Here is a 22,754-nt window from a genome sequence, read left to right as displayed (position 1 = left end):
CCCTTGTCTGATGTCGTCCATGTATATGTCTACTTCACTAGCAAGGAAGACAAGGGGGATTGGACACTCTCAGCCTTGCTCCACACCATGAATATTGATGACTTGCTTCATCTTCAAATGAAATCTAAACCATTTCATTAAACCAGTTAAGCATGGATCCCAAAGCAGCGAATTATTGCCAAAACAAGCTCTTTTGCCTGGACACTTGCCCATTTGACTACCTACCATCTTGTCTGAGATCCTGATCACACTCTCATTTCTGTGTCACTTCTGACAAAGGCTTGCACAAAAAAGTGCACATCCTCAGATGTCCTCGTTGATTTCAGGAGGAATTCCCAATTTTCTCTGCCAATTGGTGTATAACCAGTTGACAATTGGTACGATTTAGTGAAATAGCGCACAGTTTTTTACAAGTGCGAAATGCTGTACATCGGCACAGCTTGATCTGGCAATATCCATGAAACTCCACTATCTAGGTACACCTGTACTGTATGCCGTTGTATCTCAATGGCAAGGTCGTGTCAGGGAGTTTCAAGGGGGTCGGGGACAACTCACCGTTTGGAGGTCCTTGCTTTACTGCAAACATATAAAATGGAAAACGTTTTTTCAACTTAGCTTTGTATTTATTGAGAATGTTTTGTACACGAGACATAAATATTCTAATATAATGAAACCAACATTTGGCGTGAACATGTACAGCTCTCTAATATACAATCCCTTCTTCCCAGTGTGTGACAAATCCACATCGAGCTTTCAGTGCATCACACACTACTACACCAGTGTCGAGCTTTTAGTTCATTTTTCTCGATTTCTGGCTCATTATTTGTCATTGCCCATTGCGGTAGATTAGGTTGCGATTATAGAGTTCACGTTTTCACATGCACTGCGCCACTGTTCATTATGAATGAATGACATAAAGGGTGATATGAATAAAGTATAGCAATTGCTTTTACTTCAGTTTTGTACAGAAAGGCCCAGTGTAAATGTACATGGAGTTTTAGATAAAAGCATTTGCTAGTCTTTATTCATATCACCCATTGAGGTAACAGGTCGTTTCCAAAGAGCAGGCCACCTACGATTCACGAGTCACTTTTCACCCTCACGTGGTATTTTCAAGCTGAAGTCAATTAACTCGTGACACGTGAAACACGACAAGTGACAACGTGAATCCTATGTAAATCCGGCCTAATATCTCCTTAAGTTAAAACCGCACACTGGATAAACCCAGAATCTGGGCTTTCCAAGAAAAATCGTCCTTAATGTTACTTTATCCTCAGTGCAGATAGCAATGTGTACATGCAATTCTATAGGCAGCCCCTAAACCTTTATAGAAGATTTGACGAAAGCAGAAATATAATACAGATGGGTTTGATCAATATACAAAATGTATACAAACATTGCAATGTCCTTGTGATGAAGCTTAATGTATGTACATCTTCCGACACACAAGTACAGAAGTTACATTCAAATGAAATCCATAACTATGTTATACTGATGTGTACATTTCATCTCAAAATCCACATTCGTATCACTCATCATCATCATTCAGGCCTCATAACCCAGACTTGGGCCTCCCCTGTGTTAATAGTCCCCAATAGCGGACACCTCTCTATCAAGAACACACAACATGTGGTACCACTACAGTCATTTCCATTGAATTTGACCAAGGTGATTTGTGATCAAGGCACCTCTTAATCAAGGCCAGCATTTGTCATTCCCAAGGGTGTCCTTAATAGAGAGGTTTTACTGTAGTTGGACCATGGGTTCTGCTACCTAAATTCATGTCAAAGTCCATCCCCCCCCCCCAACGTTGTGTGATGAATATGAAATAAATCTCTTCTCTCTCCACTATGAGTATACATTTCACAAATTGTAGTTTTGGCAATACTTCAAGTATGAGTGCATAAGAGGGAGCAAGGGGCTTAAAAACAGGTAAACAAACATTTGCCTATTTGCCTACTAACGCCATCGGGGGTTGGGGCCGAGAAAGATTTGATATCATGCTTATTTCACAGTACTATGGTCCACTATAGGTAGTCAGACTCTCATTTCAACCCTCCTGATCACGGGATTGTCATCGAAAAGCACAGAATTTACAAACCTTTCGTTCACACACAGCTGATCACTATTCTAAAGATCAGAGGGGGTTTACTGTCAAGCGTTTACACACTCACTGCGGGTGGGAGCAGGAAAATTATGCGTACATACTTAAAGTATGGCCCCATTTTTTAAATCACATTGCGATAAACCTTCCCAGAACATCATGGACACCACAAATAAATAACTTACACATGTTCTGGGCCGACTATACGTGTAGCACACAATTCAAAGAAAACATGCAGAAGAGGAAAGAACCTGTATAAGCATGATTACACAGAACCTGAACCAAGTAAAGCACAGCCTTTGTGTTACAGAGTTTCTATATATACATGTTGATGTCTCTCATGACGTTATAACAGTGGTCGAGCAGGCATTCACGCACCTGTGACTTGACTAGTCCTATAACCTCAGTGCAACAGGTTAACAAGTAACCAACTGATGTATAAACCTAGTACTACAAAGTATAGCCCAATTATAAGCCAGGCATCAAGAGCGTGCATTAGTATATACAAACATTCTTTACCCAAACAGCTACACAGACTGTCAAATCAATAAACAAACACAGCGACAGAAATTCAGGTGCTTTCTGCAGTCTCATCAACTGCAGTGCATTAGAGGTGGTATACATCTGGCCTATACCTGCAGATCTGCCGGCAGCTGCACTGCGTACCTGATCGGACATTCATAAACCCCACTGCGCTGATCTCCGTGCACCGAGCACAGGTTACATATTCAACAGTGTCAACCTTTAAGCTTGGTGCTCGTGTGGATGCTAAGGGTGATAGGCCAGATCAGTACTGTCTCTAACATACTTCTGTTACGATCTTACCCAGTGCTGCTTATAAACTGCCGATACAATTTATCATTCATCAAGCAAATTGTTCATGATCACATTTTTACAAACAAGATTATCAACTCCGGAGAGCACATCTAAAATTAGCAGATCTATTTATCTACATTTCAATCAATTCCTTGCTTAAGTTTCATCAAATACGTACCGAGTCCTTATCATTTGAAGGCTTGAAAAGGCTAGTCTGATTAACTCAGAAGAATCAAGACAAACCTTTGATGATCAGAGTTAACCTGAACACTTCATAGGAAAATTCCTAAATTTTTCTGCCTCAAGCTCAATAGTGACCAAGGGACCTACAGGAACCTATGACAAGCTATCTATCGGTACACTCATTTCAACGTCTGTCGCTGTCGAGCCAAATTTTTGAATTTTCTCCAATGCGTTCAGGCCCTAAAGGGTTAATGTGTCCGGTCTTATAACAGTGGCTGTTGTTGCGACTGCTGAAACATCTGCTGGTGGTTCATCTGCTGGTACGCGTGTTGCATGTCTGGCTGTGGTGGTAACTGTGAGGGATCTACGCTCGGGGGTTGATAGTGCAATGACGGTGGACCCTGGATGTGGCTTGCGACTGAATTACTCGTACTTTGAGGCGGCATGCTGGAGATGAAAGAAAGGCATATCTAAGCATAACAAACAGAATACTTGAACAAGACAGTGGAACCTCCTTTAGCGGACACCTCTCTAATAAGGACATCCTCCCTATGGTCTTGGTCCACATTCGTTGTCTCCATTGAATTTGACCTCTCTAATCAGGATACCTCTCTACAGAAAGACACTACTTGTCAGTCCAATGGTAAAGCACATTTTTTGGGTCAAAATGCCTCCCTCGCCAAGGGGCAGCTGGGCAGTTTTGGGAACTGAAATCCATTACAGCATATGGATCAGGCCCAAGGGCTCACCTATTATATTGCGTTTGATTCTGTTGAGTTTGGGAGAAGCTATGTGGCTGGTGCAGAGTCGTCGGGGCTTGTAGCGCTGGCACCTGGTCCTGTTGAGACATTGCTGCCGTCTGGCCCTGGAACTGTTGATTCGGGACATCATAGCCTTGGCTCATTGGGGGACCGTTAGCCCCCTGTGGCAAATACTGGGCCTGGGGTTGTCCATTGTACATCGCCTGAAGGGGAAAACGAAGAAAATCCATAAAATGAATCATTCAACCAATCATGAATGCTTTATATCGATACATGTATTTTTGAGGTTATATCCACTGATTAATTATAATATTTATGCAAAGTGTTATCATTATAGGAAAGGATTGCAGCGCTTGTTGTCAAGTTAACAACTGTCAGAACCTATTGACAAGACCAGCCGGCCTTGGAAATTCTCTCGTCTTTCTGATGGATGGTAGAATTACTGTCAGAATTGATTTCAAATCATTCATCTCCACGTCGGCTTCTAATTGTTCAAAAGAAAAGAATACTATGCATCATGAAGTTTTCTTCTTACCTGATTGGATGACGGCATTTGTTGCGTGGAAACATTCGGCATGGAATACGCCGGCAGTGTTTTCGTCGCTGGCGGTTGATAGCCGTATTGCGGTACCGGGATATCTTTCATTAAATTGTCATAAATCTGTAGCGCTTCGAACACTTTGGCGTTCAATTCCATCAAGCCAATGTGCTTTTTGTCGATATCTTCGAGCTTTTGGTCTATCAGGGGTGCCATGGCTTTACATTGCTCTGAAAAAAGACAGTTGAGAAACATTTTTAGATATTTAAATGAAGATTTAAAGAGAACTGGGTTCAAGATGTGACAGTTGGCAATATAAAACCCATGTAGCCCATCACCCCAATTTGAAAACGAAAAGTAAGTCAGATCAGTATTAAAAGGGACATCTGGAATTTAGCACACGTTCATATAAATTTGGTTATAAGAAACATTTTGATGACTCACATCTTTGTACATGCTCCGAGAAAACAATGAGCTTTTACCAACATTGTTTGGAGAAAATCAAAGTTTTTTATGACGAGATTATATTTTTACGAGAAATATTGCCGTAGCTGAATATAAACCAAAGAAGACTACACAGCGACTCACCTTCTAAAGCTAACATTTCATGAGTATCGGGTTTATTCACACCAGTGGGATCAGCATTCTGTAGTAACTCTAAAGTCTTATCTATCTTCTCCTGCAGAAGTAACAAGAGGTCAAGTTCATTTCGGAATTTCTGTGACAGACTAGTAAGAGTTTTCGTGTCTTATAATTAACACATTCCAACCTGTTCAAAGAGTAACTCATGTCATGGCCCAGTGGTTAGCGCTACTGGCTTCCACCCAATACTGCTTAGGGTTCATTAGAATCAAAAAATGATAATGATGACTGAGACATGTATTGTACATGCCGGTCACCGATCTAAAGGTTGACCGCGCTGAACGTTGCTTAACTCCCACTCTGGGCCCAACGCGCCAACCACTGGGCCATAAAGGAATTCCCTCATGGCCGGCGGGTTAAGCCGTGCCATATACCTGGGGTACTATACAAGACATTTTATGACTCTCCCTAAACCAGGGTAGATCTGAATCCAGATTTCAAGCTATACCACTCACCTCATCTATGTACAACTGCTCAGGAATAGGCTCAACCGTCTTCACCTCAACTTCTTCTTTAAATTGTACCGATTTCTTTTCTTTATCTAAAAGAGACAGATGACGTCTTGCATTAGTGCCATTCTGATTTAGCAGTTACAGTGCAAAGATAGGCAACTTGAGCTTTACTTGAAGGTGTTGCAATTTGCTGGGTGATTTCAGGTCGCAGATAACAGCGATTTAAATTGCTTGTTTACAAGACGCTTTATCTTACATGGCATGGAAACTCCACGGCTGACTCAAGAAACCGGTCTCAAGATGATGCAAACAAGTTGCAAAAAATTATAGAAAATACTGTTCTACTCAAAATTAACTTACTTTGTTCGGGTTCTGCAGTAAGATCGGCCGTGACAAAATTAGCCGGGAACAGTCCCTCCCCTCGATACGTTGAGCCCTTCCACCAGTTTGGATCGCTGTCGTCCAGGATACTTATGATTTCACCCGCTTTAAATGTCAACTCGTTATCCTCGGCAGCTTCAAAGTCATACATTGCACGCACCTGAAATCGACAACAAACATTTATCAGCCGAAGACAAAAGTTACAAGCGCAGTTGAACTTCTATTAGTGGATACCTCTCTATTAAGGACAACCTGCTGAAGAGTTTTTCACAGTCTTTTCTCAAGGTAGGGTGGTACCCTTGACATCCAATATGTTTTGCTAGTGCGCAAAACAAGGTAGGATGGCTTGCTATCTAAGGTAGGGTGGCTTTGTAGTAACCCTTTAGAAAGCCTGGAGCAAGGTAGGGTGGCTGCTTCCAAGGTGGCCTCTCTAATCAGGACACCTCTCTATTAAGGACAGCACTTGTCGGTCCCGAGACAAGTTCGAGAATAAGTCACTACTCACCTTTCTGAGTTCCTTGGCTCCCCTCGACTGCGGTGACCCAGACGCCATCATGGCCGTCGGGTACAGGCCGCCTGATTTAGACGACGCACCCTTCTCGTTCTCTTGCAATGACAGTGCTATTGCCTTAGCTATATCATCCTCTTCCTGTTGACTAGATACCACGTTGGGGTCCTTGCTTAACACCGGTGCGGCTTTCGGCTAAAGAATTGAAGCACTATTAGTTAGCGATGAATCAGTGGTAAGGTAGAATGGGGTATTCGTAGCCACAGTTTATTTGTTGCCCCTGCATTGTTTGATGCACGAGGATATCAATCAATATCATAGGCAGGGGTTACAATTAAACTGGGCCTACAAATATCCCATTCTACCCTACTTGAATAATCAACTGATGAGTTTTTGTGGTTGATTTTATACATGGCAGGTTTTGCCAAGTAGGCCAGAAACCCCTCAAATTATCTAAGCCTCTCTTCATCTCACATAGATGGTAGGCAGTGCTGCAATACTGGACAGCTCACACATGGACAGCAAAATGGTGTCGATACACCATGCAACACGACTGGCATGAAATGCACAAGTCATAAAATGTTCTTTCTAATGAGCAGGCCACATTAGATTCACGTCGTCACTTTTCACCCTCATGTGTTTAAGCCGAAGATAATTGAAGAACATGATTGTGACAAACAGTCGACATGTGACATGAGAATCGTGACAAGTGACCATGTGAATCTTATGTTGACCTGGCCTTACAGGAGCAAAGAAAGCTTTTCATCAGGCCTCTTGAACAAACTATAGCAAGCTGTTGTCCTTCTTGCCAAAATCAGCATTTCTGTTAGCCAGCAAATAATATTAGAAGCAAGCATCTAAGTCTAATAATTTTTGATAAATAGAGACACATGAATGAAGAGACGAGTTCAAACACAAAAGCCACTAACTCCACTCTAGGTTGTTTTGAGTAATCGCGAAATTTTTGCAGCGACTATGGTTTTTACTACAAAGTTGTGTCTTATTGCATAGTTTTCAACGGGATCTTCGGGGGTTTTGCATTGAAATGGTTAGGTCTTTAAATCCAGGGTACTGCAAGCTTCATTTTACCCTAATCATATCATTTTTTCGGAATGGTGTTCAGCAGCTTTTGCCTCGAACTCTCTACATGAAACCGTTTGTATTAAAGGGTGGACCTCAGTCTGATTGAAACTTGTTTCAAACATACCTGGTCCGATGTAGCGAAACTGTGTCCTTCTGTCTTTAAGCTATTATATAATGAAGGAATTAGGCTGCAAATAGAACGATGTTGTGTTATCGTAAAAAGTTAACAACTACATTATCTTACCGAAGATGGATCAATCTCATTGAATAAGGTACGTATTCCGCTGAAAAATAATGATATTCGATAATAGTCATCCTACAGGTAAACAGCATCCACCGGAGTCCAGTAACGTTTCCACCGGAGTCCAGTAACGTTTCCACCGGAGTCCAGTAACGTTTCCACCGGAGTCCAGTAACGTTTCCACCGGAGTCCAGTAACGTTTCCACCGGAGTCCAGTAAGCTTTAAAAGGTCATTAAATAATATACCGGTAGTGGCCACAAACGATATGACCAGGCTATCTGACACATTTCATGAGACCCGAATGGAACACTCCCAGCCTTGAAACAGAGTCACATCCAATATCAGAATGTGGAGAAGACCAACAGCGTAGCACGAGTCAGAAACAACATGTACATGTACGCGGTAGTCGCAAAGGGAATTCTCAGCTGATCATGAAAAAGGTTTAATGGAACATTTTGATTATCATTCAAAGACACTTGATCCAATTCAAGATCAGATTAGACTTACCTCAATGCTGGATCACTTTTGAATTCATTTTCGGCCCATTTCTTAAGTAACTCTTTTAGTTTATCAGCAACCTTCGGGTGTGCCTGAAAAGATGACAACATGGAAAATTTTTAAATAACAATTCGATACGACCAACAAACATGTCTGAGGGGGGAGGGGCAGAGACTTATTGTTGTTTCAGGGCTATTCCCACTGCTACATATGGATGCGCTTGGGTATTTGGGGGGGGGGGGGGAATTCCTTTATACCTCATTCAGTGAACTCTGCAAACTTTATGAACTTTGTCATGTAAGTGAAAAGCCTGGGTTTGCCAAAATAGTTTATAAAGCCTAACATCAATTTAAAAGAGAACAGAAATTAGGTCTTACCTTGGTCAACTGAGTCCTGACTTCTGACACAAAGTCTCTTGAGCTCACCTCAAGATGAAAGCTATTACCACAGTTCTTCACGCATGCATCAAGCAGCTGAAACAACGCAACGAAAACATGATGAGACACATATATGAAATTGACAAATATGATTTCAACAGCCCTGATTTAGCCAATCCCTGGTTCAGATGTCACCAGGATATACTGGTTCTACTGTGATCTAACTGAATTCACTGTCCATCCCAGGGTAAGTGCGTTTATCAGCTTACCGTCAGAGCTTGCATTGCTACATGTGGAACTTTATGGTTGAGTCGTTTCACTATCGATTTAAGGCAGTCTTTTTGTCTGAAAAGATGACACAATCGTAACTGTACTCGGAGACTGTATTTATTATCAGGTTACAAGAATTTACATCCAACTGAGGCATACCCATGGTCAATTTAACCAAAAACAGAGAGTTTACCAAAAGCACTCAATGCAGGAACACTTATTAGAGAAGACAATGATTTATTCAAGTGAAAATGTATTTCTCTAACTAATTTACTATTTTTAAGTGAACATGATAAATAAATCTTCCTGTAGTATCGGACAATATGAACAGTTCAGCCGTCCTATCATGTCCCAAGGTACGTGATCAAATGCTGATGAATCTTTCGCATTTTTATAGTACAGTCTTAACTTCCTCATTGTGGACTGCTTTACACTACAGAGAGGTGTGAACTAGCAATACTTAATTTTTCCTCACACGGATGATAATTTCGTTTGAGAATGGAAATACAGATTTTACTTTTATTATTTAGTCCTACTGTACTGTACTCAATACGAAAATCAGTGAGCAATTGTGAAAATGAGAGCAACACGCAGCATTCTCATTATCATGGAGCAAACAACTTTGTCTACTCCAAATCGCCACAGTTCTTAGATAAAGCTGAGCTTTCATCAGTGCACCCAGCCCCTGTGGATTTCATGTTCCCAAGGTAAGTATACGTACATTGCCACGTCATTTAAACAGTTTTTAGATAACCTACCCATTTGGAGAAGCTCCTACTTTATCACAGATGTCCATGATCAGGGCCCAATCCTCCGATGTGTTCATCTCATTGGTGGCCTTCTCTGAAAACAGATATTTTTCAAAACTTTTAGACAGGTTATCGTACCGGTATAGATTAGAAAACAAATTGGCCTGCAAACACACTTGTTGATTTTAAAATAGGCCCGAACAAAGGACCTTGTGAATGTAACCCAGAGTGATGAGAAAGAATGGGAGCATTTAGTAGCGACTAGGACGAGGCAAGTCAAAACATCGTCGCAGAATTGAGGAACTGGGCATTACAAAATTTTAAGGTCGTCATGGAGGAGGTACTTTTGTAAGCTAGGTGTATAACGTTTGCACGCTGCGCTAGAGATTGGCTTTTCATAATCACAACCGCCCATCCGTTCCAGATTGGTCCAGCGTCTTCACTTGAAAACAGACTTTCACATTTGATTTTGTCTGTCGTTGTGTTCTCTTCAACTTCTCATCATACTATTCATATTGTAGACGTAGACTTACTAGACTTTTCTGACTAGTAAACTTCACCATCACCAACCAACCCCTATCATTCTACAGATTAAATCTCCGACAGTGATCTGATTTCACACCTGCTCTTCTTGTGCTTATGTGTCATCACTTCCACTGAACTGCAGAGTGTACAAAATGTACACAAAGCCCTGTACATTCAGTACAGCTGTTCCAAAACGAAGTAAAAAATCACCTTCGAAAACTACCTCATTTCATTAAAAGCCGACGGATTTTCAAAAAACCTGAAACCTAGAACAACTCTTAACACTCTTATCTATCATTATACGTACCGACATCCGTATCAAACGGAGTGCTTGCGCTGAAAAGCGGCATTTTTTCGATAGAAATTTCTCACTTCACTAAAAATTTGTTATGATGAGGACATTATTCATTGCGCATGTGCGGAAATTAAATCATTACGTCACGTGAGTCATTTTTAGAGCAGACGCATTTTCATGTGATCTTTGCTGGCGGCCGTTTTAAACGCTTTATGAGCGTCTAGAACGTGCGAATGACTCATATTAAGCTTTTATAGTGCGATTATCATAATGCTAGATAAGATTAGTAATGAAAATGTAGAAAGAAACTTGTAGAAATGGAAGAAAAGTGTAAATGTTAGAAGGGTATACAATGTTTCAAGGTTGTGACTATGTCTTCAGAAACCCGGGCCGGTGATGCCCCAAGTCCAATTTCAAAAGCTAGCTGGGAAATTGTTTTGGGAGTGAGTAGACAAGCAGTGTTTTCATCAGCAAACCAATAATATAATTTGCACTGCAAAGAGGTGGGGTGTGATATCGGTTTCCTCATGGTGGTCTTACATTACATTGTGACGCGTCGACAAGCTCCTTTCATGAAATAAAAAATTGACTTTAAAACAAGATGCTGGTGTTGCTACGTAATTGTTCCTAAATGATATAGTCATGGTATGACAACATACGACTTTGAACCCAGACAGCCAGATGTCTTCTTCAGGTTGTGACAAGAGGACGATGTCCTTCTTCGTCCTGGCAGAAGCTAGCTAGATGCAACGCTGTCCTCGGTAGCACACCTTTTAAAATATTTTCCTCCATCTAATACAGTGATGGTGCCACAGGATCCACAGTTTATCCACGCTGAGGCCCGGTTCATCCTCTGGCTTTATAGGCCTATGATGCCTAAGTACTTGTGAATCATCACAGGATTAAAACAACCAACACGTTATTACATAATAAACATTTATTTTTTTCTGTTCTATGAATATGATCAATTTGAAGACGGAATTCGAGACAAGAGTTGTGCTCCTAAATGGAGACAGAGAGAGTCCCTCACAAGATGATGGTATGGTTGCTCCACTCAAGAAGTAGAGTTGAACCTCCATAACAAGGCATTTCTGTTAGCAGGACTCCCTCTCTACAAGTGTATTACATTTTAAAAGCCACTGATTTTGGTCCCAAATGGGTAACTTCGATTCAATCTGACCTTTGAAATCAGGACACCTCACGAGGCAGCATTTTTCAGACTTCGAGAGGTTTACACTCTTGCAACCTCTCTCTTCTACTATCTTTCCCTATGACAGAACTGGCAGGAGGGACGAAGTTACCAGGTCGAAGAGATGTTCAACGGCATATCATAACACCCCCCCCCCATCGCCTAGACAAGTGAACATTTACATTAGTCAAAACTAAACTACAAGGAACAAGCGACTGAAACAGGTTACTTTTATATGATGAAATGCAAAAGCTTTGGCTCAGCTGGTGAAAGTGAAAGTGAAAGCCAAGTTTCAGAGCAAGAAACAGGTCTGGGACGTATATACACTGCCCCTTACTTGATTGGTACTAGAACAGACAAGAGGCAGAATGACTGACATTACTCATTTTTTCATGTGGTGGCTCTACCTGTACATGCATAAGAGGACTCGAAACACATCCTCAAACATTTTAATTCTATTGTTTGTATCTGAATCAAAGAGGACACATTTCTAACGCATCGTCTTTGTGAAGATAAATTACAACACAGTTCACATGACTGATAAAATAAAAGAACAATCTAGTGGACAAAACACCATAAGTCACTTGACAAAACAAACATTCGTAACATCAGAAGACATATCAGGCATACTATCGCCATTTACTTCATGACGTTATTTCAATGGAATCGTTGGCGTCGTCCCGACGTCATGGCACTGATATGTCATCAGACATTACTCAACTCAACTGCAACAACATCGATCAGCAGTATGTTCATCCTAAATGGTCTGTACAATAATCCCCACTCGCCGAATGCGACATTTTAAGTTGTATTTGCCAAGATAATTCTCTGATAGCGACTGTAAACAAATGTTTAAAATGTATTGGCACTACTTTAAAAAGCATTTACTCGGAATGAGAAGGCAATACGACGAGTCGCCATTCCAAGCCCATGCATAAGTCGATCAACTGTTTTTAGACTTTCACATACACAATAAACCAATGGAAGCAATATTTGGAAACGGACCCAAACAACAACAAACATAAACTAACTTACAAATCAGTAAGAAAAACAAGGAAAATGATTGTACATAAGAGTTGACCATAGGTCCCAACATTTTCGCTAGATTTTGGAATACTAAAGCAGCTGGAACTTCTTCGAAATGAAGTGACTGCCCATTTAAAACCTGGGAGGCTGCTCTCTGGAAAACAAAGAACAGACTCCCGCCCTTAAATAGACATTCGTTTTCAAAGTGTTCTAATGGCTTCAGCAGCCAAAATAGTGATGCCTATGGTCAACCCTTAACAAGAAGTGCAAGTGGTGTAGCACTATCGATCTAGTTTCAGATATCTTGGGTGACACCGCCATTTGAATATACTTGAGGTTGGAGGTAACCAGCAGTCAATAAAGGGAGCATCTTTTTAGCTATTTCACCTTAAATCTTCCGTGGAGCCTCCCTTAGCGAATATCTCCCTGTACTGTTAAGGACTACCTCTCTATTAAGAACACAAGTTTCGGCCAAAGAGTTGGTTGTTTCCATTCAATTTGACCTCTTGAATCAGAACAACTCTCCACCAAGGACAGCACTTGTCAGTCCGAGGTTGTCCTTAATAGAGAGGTTCTACTGTATCTTTGAGGGAAGTCTATTGCTAGGACAAGGGGTGTAGGAGTACAAAAGCACCAACATTTTTATAAAATGCACCAAAACGAATCAATTTTGCTAAAAATAACTTCGATCAGTTAAAATGGAACATTCACATCTTTTCCAGAAGCCAGTTTTAAGAAGTATTTCTGATATCTTCATCTTGAAATTCCACACACCTTGCAAGCAAGCACTTCATTCACAAATTATCATAAAGGGATAGAATTAAGCCCTTGATGAGTCATCGTGTCAAAAATATCTCAGCCTGAGATCAGGTTTTTGATACTCCTACCTCGTATACAAAATATTGAGAGGCGGAGTATATTGAAAAATCACTGGCTATGTCCGAGATTAAAAATATCAAAGCTCACCTTACATATCTTTAATCATGTTCATGTGGCATTTATGTTATTTAAGACTACAGTAGAACCCTGTCCCCTTCTAGCAGTAGCAGCTTGTCCAGCGAAAACTTTTGAAAACTTTGGAATGAAATATATATTGTTTTCAAAGTTATTCTGGAGACTACTCTTGCCGTGTTGTTACAAAGTTATCAGAAATAAATATATATACATGTCCAATATGTCTAATATCCAGCATCTTTAGCAGCCTGTTCTAAACCTCTGGATATTCTCTTGATTAAAGTCAGTTTATCAGGTTAGCCTCCGACTATTTTGCGGGGGAACTTTTTGTATCTTGTGATGTGATGTGACGATGAATTCATACGTTGTTGATGAACAAGAAATTGTACACTTCTACTGAGCTCAGGTAGGATTTCAAACAAAACTATAAAAGTGACGCTGACATAATGAGCTTCTGGGATGCTTCCATTTATGGCAGAAACAGGGCTTGAGAAGCCCCATGGTTTTATTTGATGACCAATAAGTGATAAATAAACTATTACATGTACATAAAATCTATGTTAATTTTCCTATCTCCATCTTCTTCTGTATTGCTTTTGCCGAGTGGTATATAAATGAGTCGATGATTCCAGCTACTGTGAAAACTCCGCCGATTATTGCGCATACTCCGGTGAGGAAATGCATAAAAGATCTGAAAAAGATAAACAAAAAAGAATAACTTATAATAAAGAATAATGCTACCAGTTAATAAAAGTGATGCACCCCTTCAACAGGTGAAGACGAGGTATGCATGTTTAGACCAATATACCTACCTATTTTTTTCTGTATATTTCACCATCATGGGTGAAAGTTCATATATAAAGAATGTGCCAGGAAGACCCTGTTCTCCGGACGCCCCCGACAAGGACACCTGCTTTCTATGCTTTGTGACGGAATATTGGTTGGTGTATAAAACCTGGAAAGATAGAGCAATCACTTTATCATTCTCCAAAGCAGACATAATATTCAAACATAATACAGTATAACCTCTCTATTAAGGACACCCAGGGATGGACCAGTGCTGTCTTTAATAGAGAGGCGTCCTGTTTGGAGAGGTTAAATTGAATAGAAACAACCAATTTGGGACCAAATGTGGTGTCCTTAATAGAAATGTTGTCCTTCATAAAGAAGTATCGCTACAGGAGGTTAATCATAGGTTGCCAACTACTGTGCTTAATTATTCGGTGTAGGAGGAAACCGGAGCATCACTGTTTATACTTACATCGCCGTTTAATTTTACATAAGTGGTTGGAACTATTTTTACAAAGTATTGGAACATCTGGGAACCTGAATTGAAATGAAGAATTTAATAAGACTTTATAGTTGACTATATAACAATAATGATTTTCATTAAATTGACACTGGAAAAATGTTAAAACAAGTGAAATAAAACATTTAACCATAGATTCTAAAAAAAGAAAAAGTGTTCTTGGGCCAAGCCGGGAGTCGAACCCGGGACCTCTCGCACCCGAAGCGAGAATCATACCACTAGACCACTTGGCCTCCACACCTTCCCGCCAAGTTTAGATAGGCTTTAAACGATCCGGTGGATTTGTCATGCTATATCGAATTATAAAAGACGCAAAGATTATCATTTCAATCGTCGCATTATAGTATTGGATGTCTAATGAGGTGGTAATTATTATCATAATCTATCAAATCTGAGAGAATTTACCCTCTACAAAACCGGAAATTGAAATACGTTGCATTGTGGGACAGATTTCCAACATGGTGGACACGTACTAAATTTTTGGGAAAAATCGCACATTTTTGGGGATTAACTCTTTCCAAAAGCTAAATATCAACGATTCGACAGCGTAGCTAGCAAAAGTAAAACACGTAGAAACGATAGGTACGTGTTTTGATGAGGTTTTGTTCTTTTAACTCTACAAAAAGAGAGTATATTTGGTGACCTCTGATTAACCATGCACTTCGATTGCATGTTATGTATTGTATGGCCCCCTACAGGCTACAGTACGAAGTAACACTCGTCAGCTCATGGAGGATGACAGTCAGCAACATTAAAATTTCACCTTCCGCAATGAGATTCTTAAGTCCAAGCATGGGCCTAACTACAGAATAGCCGGGACAGTAGTAGCTCGAGTCTGTACATTATGTACACTCTGTCCCTCTGTACATTATGTACACATTACTATCATTTAGCACAGAGTGTCCCGGGTATTCTGCAATAATCTGCAGTTGCTCCAAAATCTTAAACCTTAAAGTTGGCCAGCAAGTAACGACCCAACTAATGATCTTTATTTTTCAGAAAGCTCTTGTGCAACATGCCTGCCCCACCCCCAAGTGCTTACACTGGCCAGCGAGGACAGCCGAGTTGTTTTGACAGAATGAAATATGGCTTCATGATCGGGTTTTGTGTAGGAATGGCATCAGGCGCCCTCTTTGGTGGATTCTCGGCACTGAGGTAAATCTTCTTGATTCAAAATGTAGAATTCTGTAGTTTTTCCATCTGACTTACTGTCTTTAGGAACAGGGTTTCACAAGTGCAAATCGAGCTGTGTCTGAGGTTCAACATTGTCAATTACTACAACTATACAGCTCATTCCAAGAATGAATACTAAAGATGATGGATTCATGATTTGTAAGTGACTTGCAATGGCAGCAAAGTAAGGATTTTTCTTCAAATTTAGAAAAGGTGTGACCTGAGATAGCCACGGACTCTTCAGTGCAGAACATGCAACATTTCCAACTTTCTTTTACATACGATTTTTATTATTTCAGATTTGGTATGCGAGGTCGAGAATTAATTTCAAACGTTGGCAAGACGATGGTTCAGGGAGGAGGCACATTTGGAACATTCATGGCCATAGGAACAGGCATACGATGCTAACACAAGTGCTGGAGAAAAACATTCTGTGTAGACTTGTACACTCTGTTCTAACTCCTGCATTCTCCTGTGATTGACTACCAGTGTATCATGTTTATTGGTAGTCCATTATGAAATGGTGTTAGGCATCGCGAAATAAATAGGACTTGCGAGAGACCTGAGTCTAATTGATTAGGTGGAGTAATCATATAACATTGAGGCATCTCATAATCTCCAAAATCACGAACACTGAATTTTATTCGAAGTTTGCCATTTTCAATGGTGATACATGAATGAACAATTCAATATTGATATTGAATGAAGATGCTGTTCAGTGTTTCTGTAACTGGAAGAAACATTCGGTGTGTAATGTTTTGTGAGGATCTTTTTTCATACCAGTAAACAGGTCTGAAATAGAGTGCAGAGCTGCGAGCGCTATTACTGTTGCAAGAAACTACAATATGGAATATGATATTTTGAGGGAAGAGATTGTGATCAAAACCTATGTGCATGGTATGACGACAGGAAGTTTCTGTTACAATAAAATCAATTTTGGTATTTGAAATTCTAGTGTTCCTGAATTTATTGATGACTTGGACGCCTACCTTTTTCTGAAACTGTTGTTACTTCATCTAAAGGGTTGACAATGCCAGGATAATCGGCACCAAATGAGAGATGGCTGATGTTGTGCGTCATATTGAACTGAAAAAACAACACAAAACAAGTCAAATATTGCCAAAGTGGAAAGATTTTCGGAACAAGAGGTGGAACATTAACCGGCGCCTTCTAGGACAATTAAACAATGTGTCATTTCCTGCACAATTTTGAAACGACCAGATAGCTGTGATGAAAGTTGGTTACTCATGTTCTCAGTAACTAAAGTGTCTTGCTCAAGAACAGAAGACATAATAGTCGTACTTCCACCTATCAAATCCCCGTGTCTTTTGCGCTTACACCTATGAATTGCCGTGTCTAAATAGACCCGTGTGTCAAATCCCCGTGTCTATTAGCCCCATCGAGCTCGATGGGGCTAATCGGGGACTAATTTAGACCCGTGTTCAACACAGGTTTTTTGATAGGTGGAATCTGAATAGACACGGCAATTGCAAGTTCTGAGATCCGGCGACATATGGCGCGGTGTAGTTGCCTCGGTATTGCGCATGCGAAATTCCCCTCCAACGGGGAAAGAAACACAGGAGAGCTCCCTACCTACAGCGCACCTGTCGCCGGGGCTATTAACCATTATCTAACACCACTGATAGGTGTAAGTGTGCCCCGGGTTTTTTGACACACGGCGAAGACATGGGTCTTGAAAAAACACGGGGTTTTATGATAGGTGGAACTACGACTAATGACAAGGAAGCACGCTTACTTTCATTCCAGCAAAGGCCTGAACGTCATGAACATGGACGTGACTTTGTTGGAAACTTTTTCCCGGTGCGAAATGGAAGTTACCAGCGACCTAAAACGAGAAACACAAAGGGCCAAATTCATAAAGGGTGTTTAGCTTAAAACAGCGTTTAACTACTGAATAGACAGATTCAGGTCCTTCATGTAAAGAATCACAGAATATGAATAGGCCCTGAAACTGATTAAAGAGAAGTTACATGTGTCTAACCCTTAAACGCCCTTTATGAATTTGGCCCAAAGATTTTAAAACCTGCTCCAATTTCCGAAGACAAAAATGGAAAGTTTTATCCATCAAAGAAAAGTTTGAGTGATTGAAAACCCAGTATATCTCCGATCCCCCAGCATATCTCTGATCCAGTGATTGATGATGTACACTGTTAGGGCACCGTGTTCAGAATTGTCTAATGTAGCGTCAGTGGAACCAAGATTTTGACTGATAACATTGGAAGTTAAATTTGTGACGCGTACCTTATTGACTTGAAGATAACCGTACATGCGACACCCTTCGTTCACACCAGCCTTCATCTTCTCGGCATACCCTTCCCGCTTGCACTGCTCGATCTCCTCAGGCGTTGTGAACGCCCAGCCTTTTCTGCGGTACGCCTCCCGCACATCGTCACAAGTATTACAGCATCTGCAAGTTACGAAGAAGTATATAATACCAGTGCTCTCCGAAAGGTTTATATCAACCTGGAGAAGGAGTTCCCCAGAATACCAATATCATATATTAATCTCGGGTATTGAAGTGATGGGAAACTGATAAAGTTGTAGGGACAGTGCAGGAACTTTCGGAAGGGCACAAAGCATTGAATCGTTGGGTGAAGGTGTGTGAGGATGATGGTTGTGGGTAAAACACTTACTTTAGATCAGTTGTTTCTGCACCATAACAACTTTCACATCTAGTTGGGTCTAAAGGCTTTTTTAGAGTCTGAAAGCAAAGAAGATAAACACAATATGAATCAACAACTTCCAAACAACTTAGTGTATAAGCAAAAATAATATTATCGTCTTCAAAGAAGGGTTGTGCATGAAAAAGTTACTTTACTGCAATGGTGACTCAAATGACTACCAGTACAGCTTTTTAAGATGTTTACGGTAAGTGACTGAGCTACTGAGTACTGAAGAACACATAGATTTTTGTTGTAAAATATAAATCACCAACATTGAAAAGAAATAAATGTGCAAAAAGAGATACTTTGCACCAAACAATAAAGAATGTGCGGCAAAGTCCAAATAAATTGAAGTTGGCAGCAAAGAAAGAAAATGAAGACAATTAAAAAAGTTATGATGATTAAAGCAAGAAAGTGAACTGGACAGAGAGCATGATATTGGTGAATCAACAATGTGGCTGGTCTTCCTTCAAAATACATACACCAGGCTCCACATCATTGAAAAAGACCTGGACTATTTCTTCATCATCATCATCTGCATCCTAGAATGTTACAAGTCAACTAGTGTGAGGTCCTACTATCACATTGATGCAGAAATAGGCCACATTTTATTCCCTTATGGCTTAACTAACGTTACCCATTGCGTTTGCTTCCATTATGCCATTAAGATAGTAACGTTACATATTCTTCCCTTATGGCATCACCCCATTACGGTTTCTTCCCTTCTGGCACAGCCAACATTATTCATGACATTTTCTTCCCTTATGGCATCTCATCAGCCTCCAAGGCGATCAATTCGAAGTAGAGCACTGACAACTGCTTATTGCAATCCTTTAAACATTACTGTATCATAAACGGTATAATCTATTATGAGTACGTATTCTATTTGCTGTGTCTTCCGTAGTGAGCAATTGTAACATACCTTCACAATGTCAACAGATTTTTCTTCTCCTAGATCTGCAAATGAGAAAAAATGAAATAATTATGACTGCCACAACGTCCCCATTTTAGTGAGTCCGATGTTTTCATATATCATTCAACCTGGTTCTGACAAAATACCATGTTTTATTAGCTGCAATTGAACTGCAAACTGTTACTGGAGAATCAAACTGAGTTTACTTTTTACAGGCTGGGTTTCTGCCACGCCAGTGGGCCTCGGCCAGTTTTACACAGAAGCAAGGACTCAGCAGCTGAACTTACTCTCTTTTTCTGCTGGCTCACCGTCCTTGACAGGCTTGCCCTCCATGGTCAGACGAGTCTTGAACAAGTTTGCGTCAACATCGTTTTGAGATTCGCCAGAGACGTCCATGGCATCCACAGTTAAATCTGCAAAGAAAAAAAGACAGATCTTTTCAACTACTGTAAACCTCTTTCTTTTCTTCTGTAGAGGAATTCTGATTCTTCGACAACAAAGGACATTACACGTTTCTGATAAGATTTAGAAACCAAGATTAGTGCAAATGATCGCCTTTAATTTTTGAGACTGAGACAGGGGTGCAGATTTGAAGGATTAAAATTCCTGTGAGTGTGACTCACTTCTATACCGACAACAAACACCCTTTCTATTAGAATCAACCGTTTTCAAAGATGTTCGTTTGGGCACCAACCAGTCATGTGTTTCACCTGGAACAAAGGGTCCAGTGGCTTATGGCATTGTCCGAAGACGGCTCAGGCCTTCTGACATGCCGAGTGTGCACATTTGATTTGTTTTGGCTCTGATTAATCTTTATCAAAAAGGCCTATACTTACAAGTACATGAAACCCTGGGGAAAGTGATATCAATGTTTATCTTCAACTTCTGTCCTCTGCTGATGTCTACAAACAGCTCAGGATGCACCTCCGTCGTCAGATAGTAGTTGAGTTCGGAGACAAAGAGGATGAGCATAATCAGACCACTGATTATGGTGACTGGAAAGGAATTTTCGGAGCAACTGCAGAATACCCGGGACACTCTGTGCTCAATGATAGGAATGAGTACATAATGTACAGAGGGACATAATGTACAGAGCTACTACTGTCCCGGCTATTCTGCAGTTAGGCCAAATTTTCTTTGATTAATAGAAGACATCATGAATCGACCGTCATGCGTTTTACCCGGAATAAAGTGACGGTCACAGTGGCTTATGACAAATCAATCTGAAGGCAGCTTAGGCCTTATGACGTATTGTAAATTTTAACCCAGGTTTGTACTAGGCATGCAAATCACACCTGTCCTGTAGTTACATGCGTGTGTTACATGCGTAGCAGGCCTACTTGTGTATATTTATTGTTGTTTACATTGATTTACCTGCAGCACCGGCATAAGTTTTAACACGAAAATCTTCTAAAGTTTTGGGGTATGCGTCGAACTGACGCAACCTATTCAACACTTCTTTTGGTTGCATGTCTCCACTGCGATCAGATCCAACAAAAACTTTATATTTCTGGAGCAAAAAGAGTTATTTTATGAGCAAATTGTCAAAGGGAACGTGTCAACTTTTCCAATATGGCCGAGTGCCCGAGATTCCTACCTCTCTGGTAAGAATTCGATTGGAGAGCTCTATTAACCCTCCGAGAGCGAAGTCGTGTAGTGCGGGAGTTTTGAAATTTAGAATTGGGCGTGTCCCACGGCATTCCAGCAAGAAAACGTGCTAGAGCCACCCCTCACATTTCCCTCTCACACTTCCTTGGTCAATGACCACTGGTGGCTTAACAGCATGTTTTGAGACCAACCACCACATCTCCTGAAAAGTGGTTCAGCGGTTAGAATGCTGGACTTTCGATCTGGTGGTCACGGGTTCGACTCCCCGTGTATCCAACATTTTTTTCTCTTTATTTACTTTTTTTATTCGTGCAACAGCGTACGACGCATTGATCGGCCCGTCCGTCCTTCCCGCGGGAAGTTTGAATAGAATGACCAATAGACTGCCTTGGGAGTCGACGTAAATAATTAAGCACGGCTCGATTACATTCAGTTTCAATCATTCGACAGCCAATTGTCGCCCATGACAACATCACTAAACAGAAAGTCATGATATCATAAGGATATTGAACTGAAATTTCCGCTATCTCCAGACGAAGAACGACGACGGACGCACTCAGAATGGAACAACTGTTGGGGGCAACTTACTAGAGACACGAAGACCTGACACTCTGAAGAGGTGAACTGATTTGGGAATGTAAATCTCTGAACATGTTGACAATCCGATTCTTTTGGAGTTTCAGTGCGTGCACCCTCTTACTGAATATAGGTAGGTCTATAAATTACGTCATCAAGTCAAGTTTATTAATTATTTTGTATCATTATTCTTACAGACTATTTCACTGAATTTCAGGCAATGCGATATCTATGGCAAGCCGTTTGCTTCAAAAAGTCGAGATGATTTTTTTCAAGTCGAGATTTTTTTTTCAAGTCAAGAAAAAATATTTCAAGTCAAGAAATTTCTTCAAAAAGTTGAGATTAGTATTTTCAAGTTTACACATTTTTTTTCAATTCTACAAGTTTGTTTTTTTTTAAGTCGACTTTTTAAATATATATACATATTTTTTTTTTAAGTAAAAAAAAAAGTTTTTTTCATTAATTTTTTTATATACAACTTATCAGTTGATTATTTTTCTAATTCTTTTAAATTTTTTTCAAGTCGATAAAAATTTATTGTAAATGACAAATTTCCTATTCAACAAAAAAAAAACACATTCGAGACAGAAAAAAATGAGTCGAACATTATGACGTCATCACTTTTCGTGTACAGTATGTAGACTCGTCCCCAACCGTTCTCTTGCTGACTTCGCATTCTAATGCCCACATATATACATAGCAGGGGACCAGTCTATACAGTATGCAAGATAGCGGGAGGCGATGTTGTTGACATTGCCGAGTGTCTGCGTCAGTGTCCCGCTATGGTCCGGCGATCTGAAAGGGCCAGACAATCATTAGATCAAAACAAACTAGAGAACTGTTCCAGGCTACTAGATGACATTCTAGGAATTCTGAGTGCGCTGTATATACGTGCATG

At 40.4% G+C, this 22,754-nt stretch overlaps 2 protein-coding genes and 1 non-coding gene across 4 annotated transcripts; all 3 read right to left on the bottom strand.

The window, feature by feature from the left end:
• Positions 1–610: 610 nt before the first annotated feature.
• LOC135502921 (signal transducing adapter molecule 2-like) lies at positions 611–10,536 on the bottom strand. 2 transcript variants are annotated; one of them, XM_064796120.1, is made up of 13 exons: positions 10,437–10,536; positions 9,614–9,698; positions 8,855–8,930; positions 8,586–8,681; positions 8,218–8,300; positions 7,713–7,752; positions 6,383–6,580; positions 5,857–6,037; positions 5,500–5,585; positions 4,991–5,081; positions 4,400–4,632; positions 3,853–4,067; positions 611–3,550 (listed from the first exon to the last, which is right to left on the bottom strand). In XM_064796120.1, exons 1-13 carry the CDS (start codon positions 10,477–10,479, stop codon positions 3,367–3,369), a joined length of 1,611 nt encoding a protein of 536 aa, XP_064652190.1. In that variant the 5' UTR covers positions 10,480–10,536; the 3' UTR covers positions 611–3,366. The 2 variants fall into 2 exon arrangements, with proteins under 2 accessions (XP_064652190.1, XP_064652189.1); XM_064796119.1 differs by lacking the exon at positions 7,713–7,752 and adding an exon at positions 7,593–7,656.
• Positions 10,537–11,360: 824 nt separating this feature from the next.
• On the bottom strand, positions 11,361–21,235 carry LOC135503039 (endoplasmic reticulum-Golgi intermediate compartment protein 3-like). Its single transcript, XM_064796313.1, has 11 exons — positions 21,047–21,235; positions 20,509–20,667; positions 19,960–20,085; positions 19,682–19,716; positions 18,730–18,797; positions 18,338–18,503; positions 17,832–17,921; positions 17,065–17,161; positions 14,855–14,919; positions 14,406–14,548; positions 11,361–14,284 (listed from the first exon to the last, which is right to left on the bottom strand). The coding sequence occupies exons 1-11, from the start codon at positions 21,141–21,143 to the stop codon at positions 14,149–14,151; spliced, it is 1,182 nt and encodes a 393-aa protein (XP_064652383.1). The 5' UTR covers positions 21,144–21,235; the 3' UTR covers positions 11,361–14,148.
• On the bottom strand, positions 15,064–15,135 carry Trnap-cgg (transfer RNA proline (anticodon CGG)). Its single transcript has one exon. It is a non-coding gene; the product is annotated as a tRNA-Pro (tRNA).
• Positions 21,236–22,754: the final 1,519 nt, after the last annotated feature.

The sequence above is a fragment of the Lineus longissimus genome, chromosome 19 (genome assembly GCF_910592395.1).
Source record: "Lineus longissimus chromosome 19, tnLinLong1.2, whole genome shotgun sequence".
Taxonomy (NCBI): Eukaryota; Metazoa; Nemertea; class Pilidiophora; order Heteronemertea; family Lineidae; genus Lineus; species Lineus longissimus.
This window is presented reverse-complemented; position numbering and strand designations above follow the sequence as displayed.

Bases quoted from the DNA above. Each gene is read 5' to 3' on its own strand.
- LOC135502921 (XM_064796119.1), bottom strand. From the start codon at position 10,479: ATGCCGCTTTTCAGCGCAAGCACTCCGTTTGATACGGATGTCG. The intron at 8,931-9,613 runs GTAGGTTATCTA...TCATCTTTTCAG, and splicing joins GTAGGAGCTTCTCCAAATGG to ACAAAAAGACTGCCTTAAAT. The intron at 5,586-5,856 runs GTAAGTTAATTT...TGTCTCTTTTAG, and splicing joins TACTGCAGAACCCGAACAAA to ATAAAGAAAAGAAATCGGTA.
- LOC135503039 (XM_064796313.1), bottom strand. From the start codon at position 21,143: ATGCAACCAAAAGAAGTGTTGAATAGGTTGCGTCAGTTCGACGCATAC. The intron at 18,504-18,729 runs GTAAGTGTTTTA...CGTAACTTGCAG, and splicing joins GCAGAAACAACTGATCTAAA to ATGCTGTAATACTTGTGACG. The intron at 17,922-18,337 runs GTACGCGTCACA...TTCTCGTTTTAG, and splicing joins GTTATCTTCAAGTCAATAAG to GTCGCTGGTAACTTCCATTT.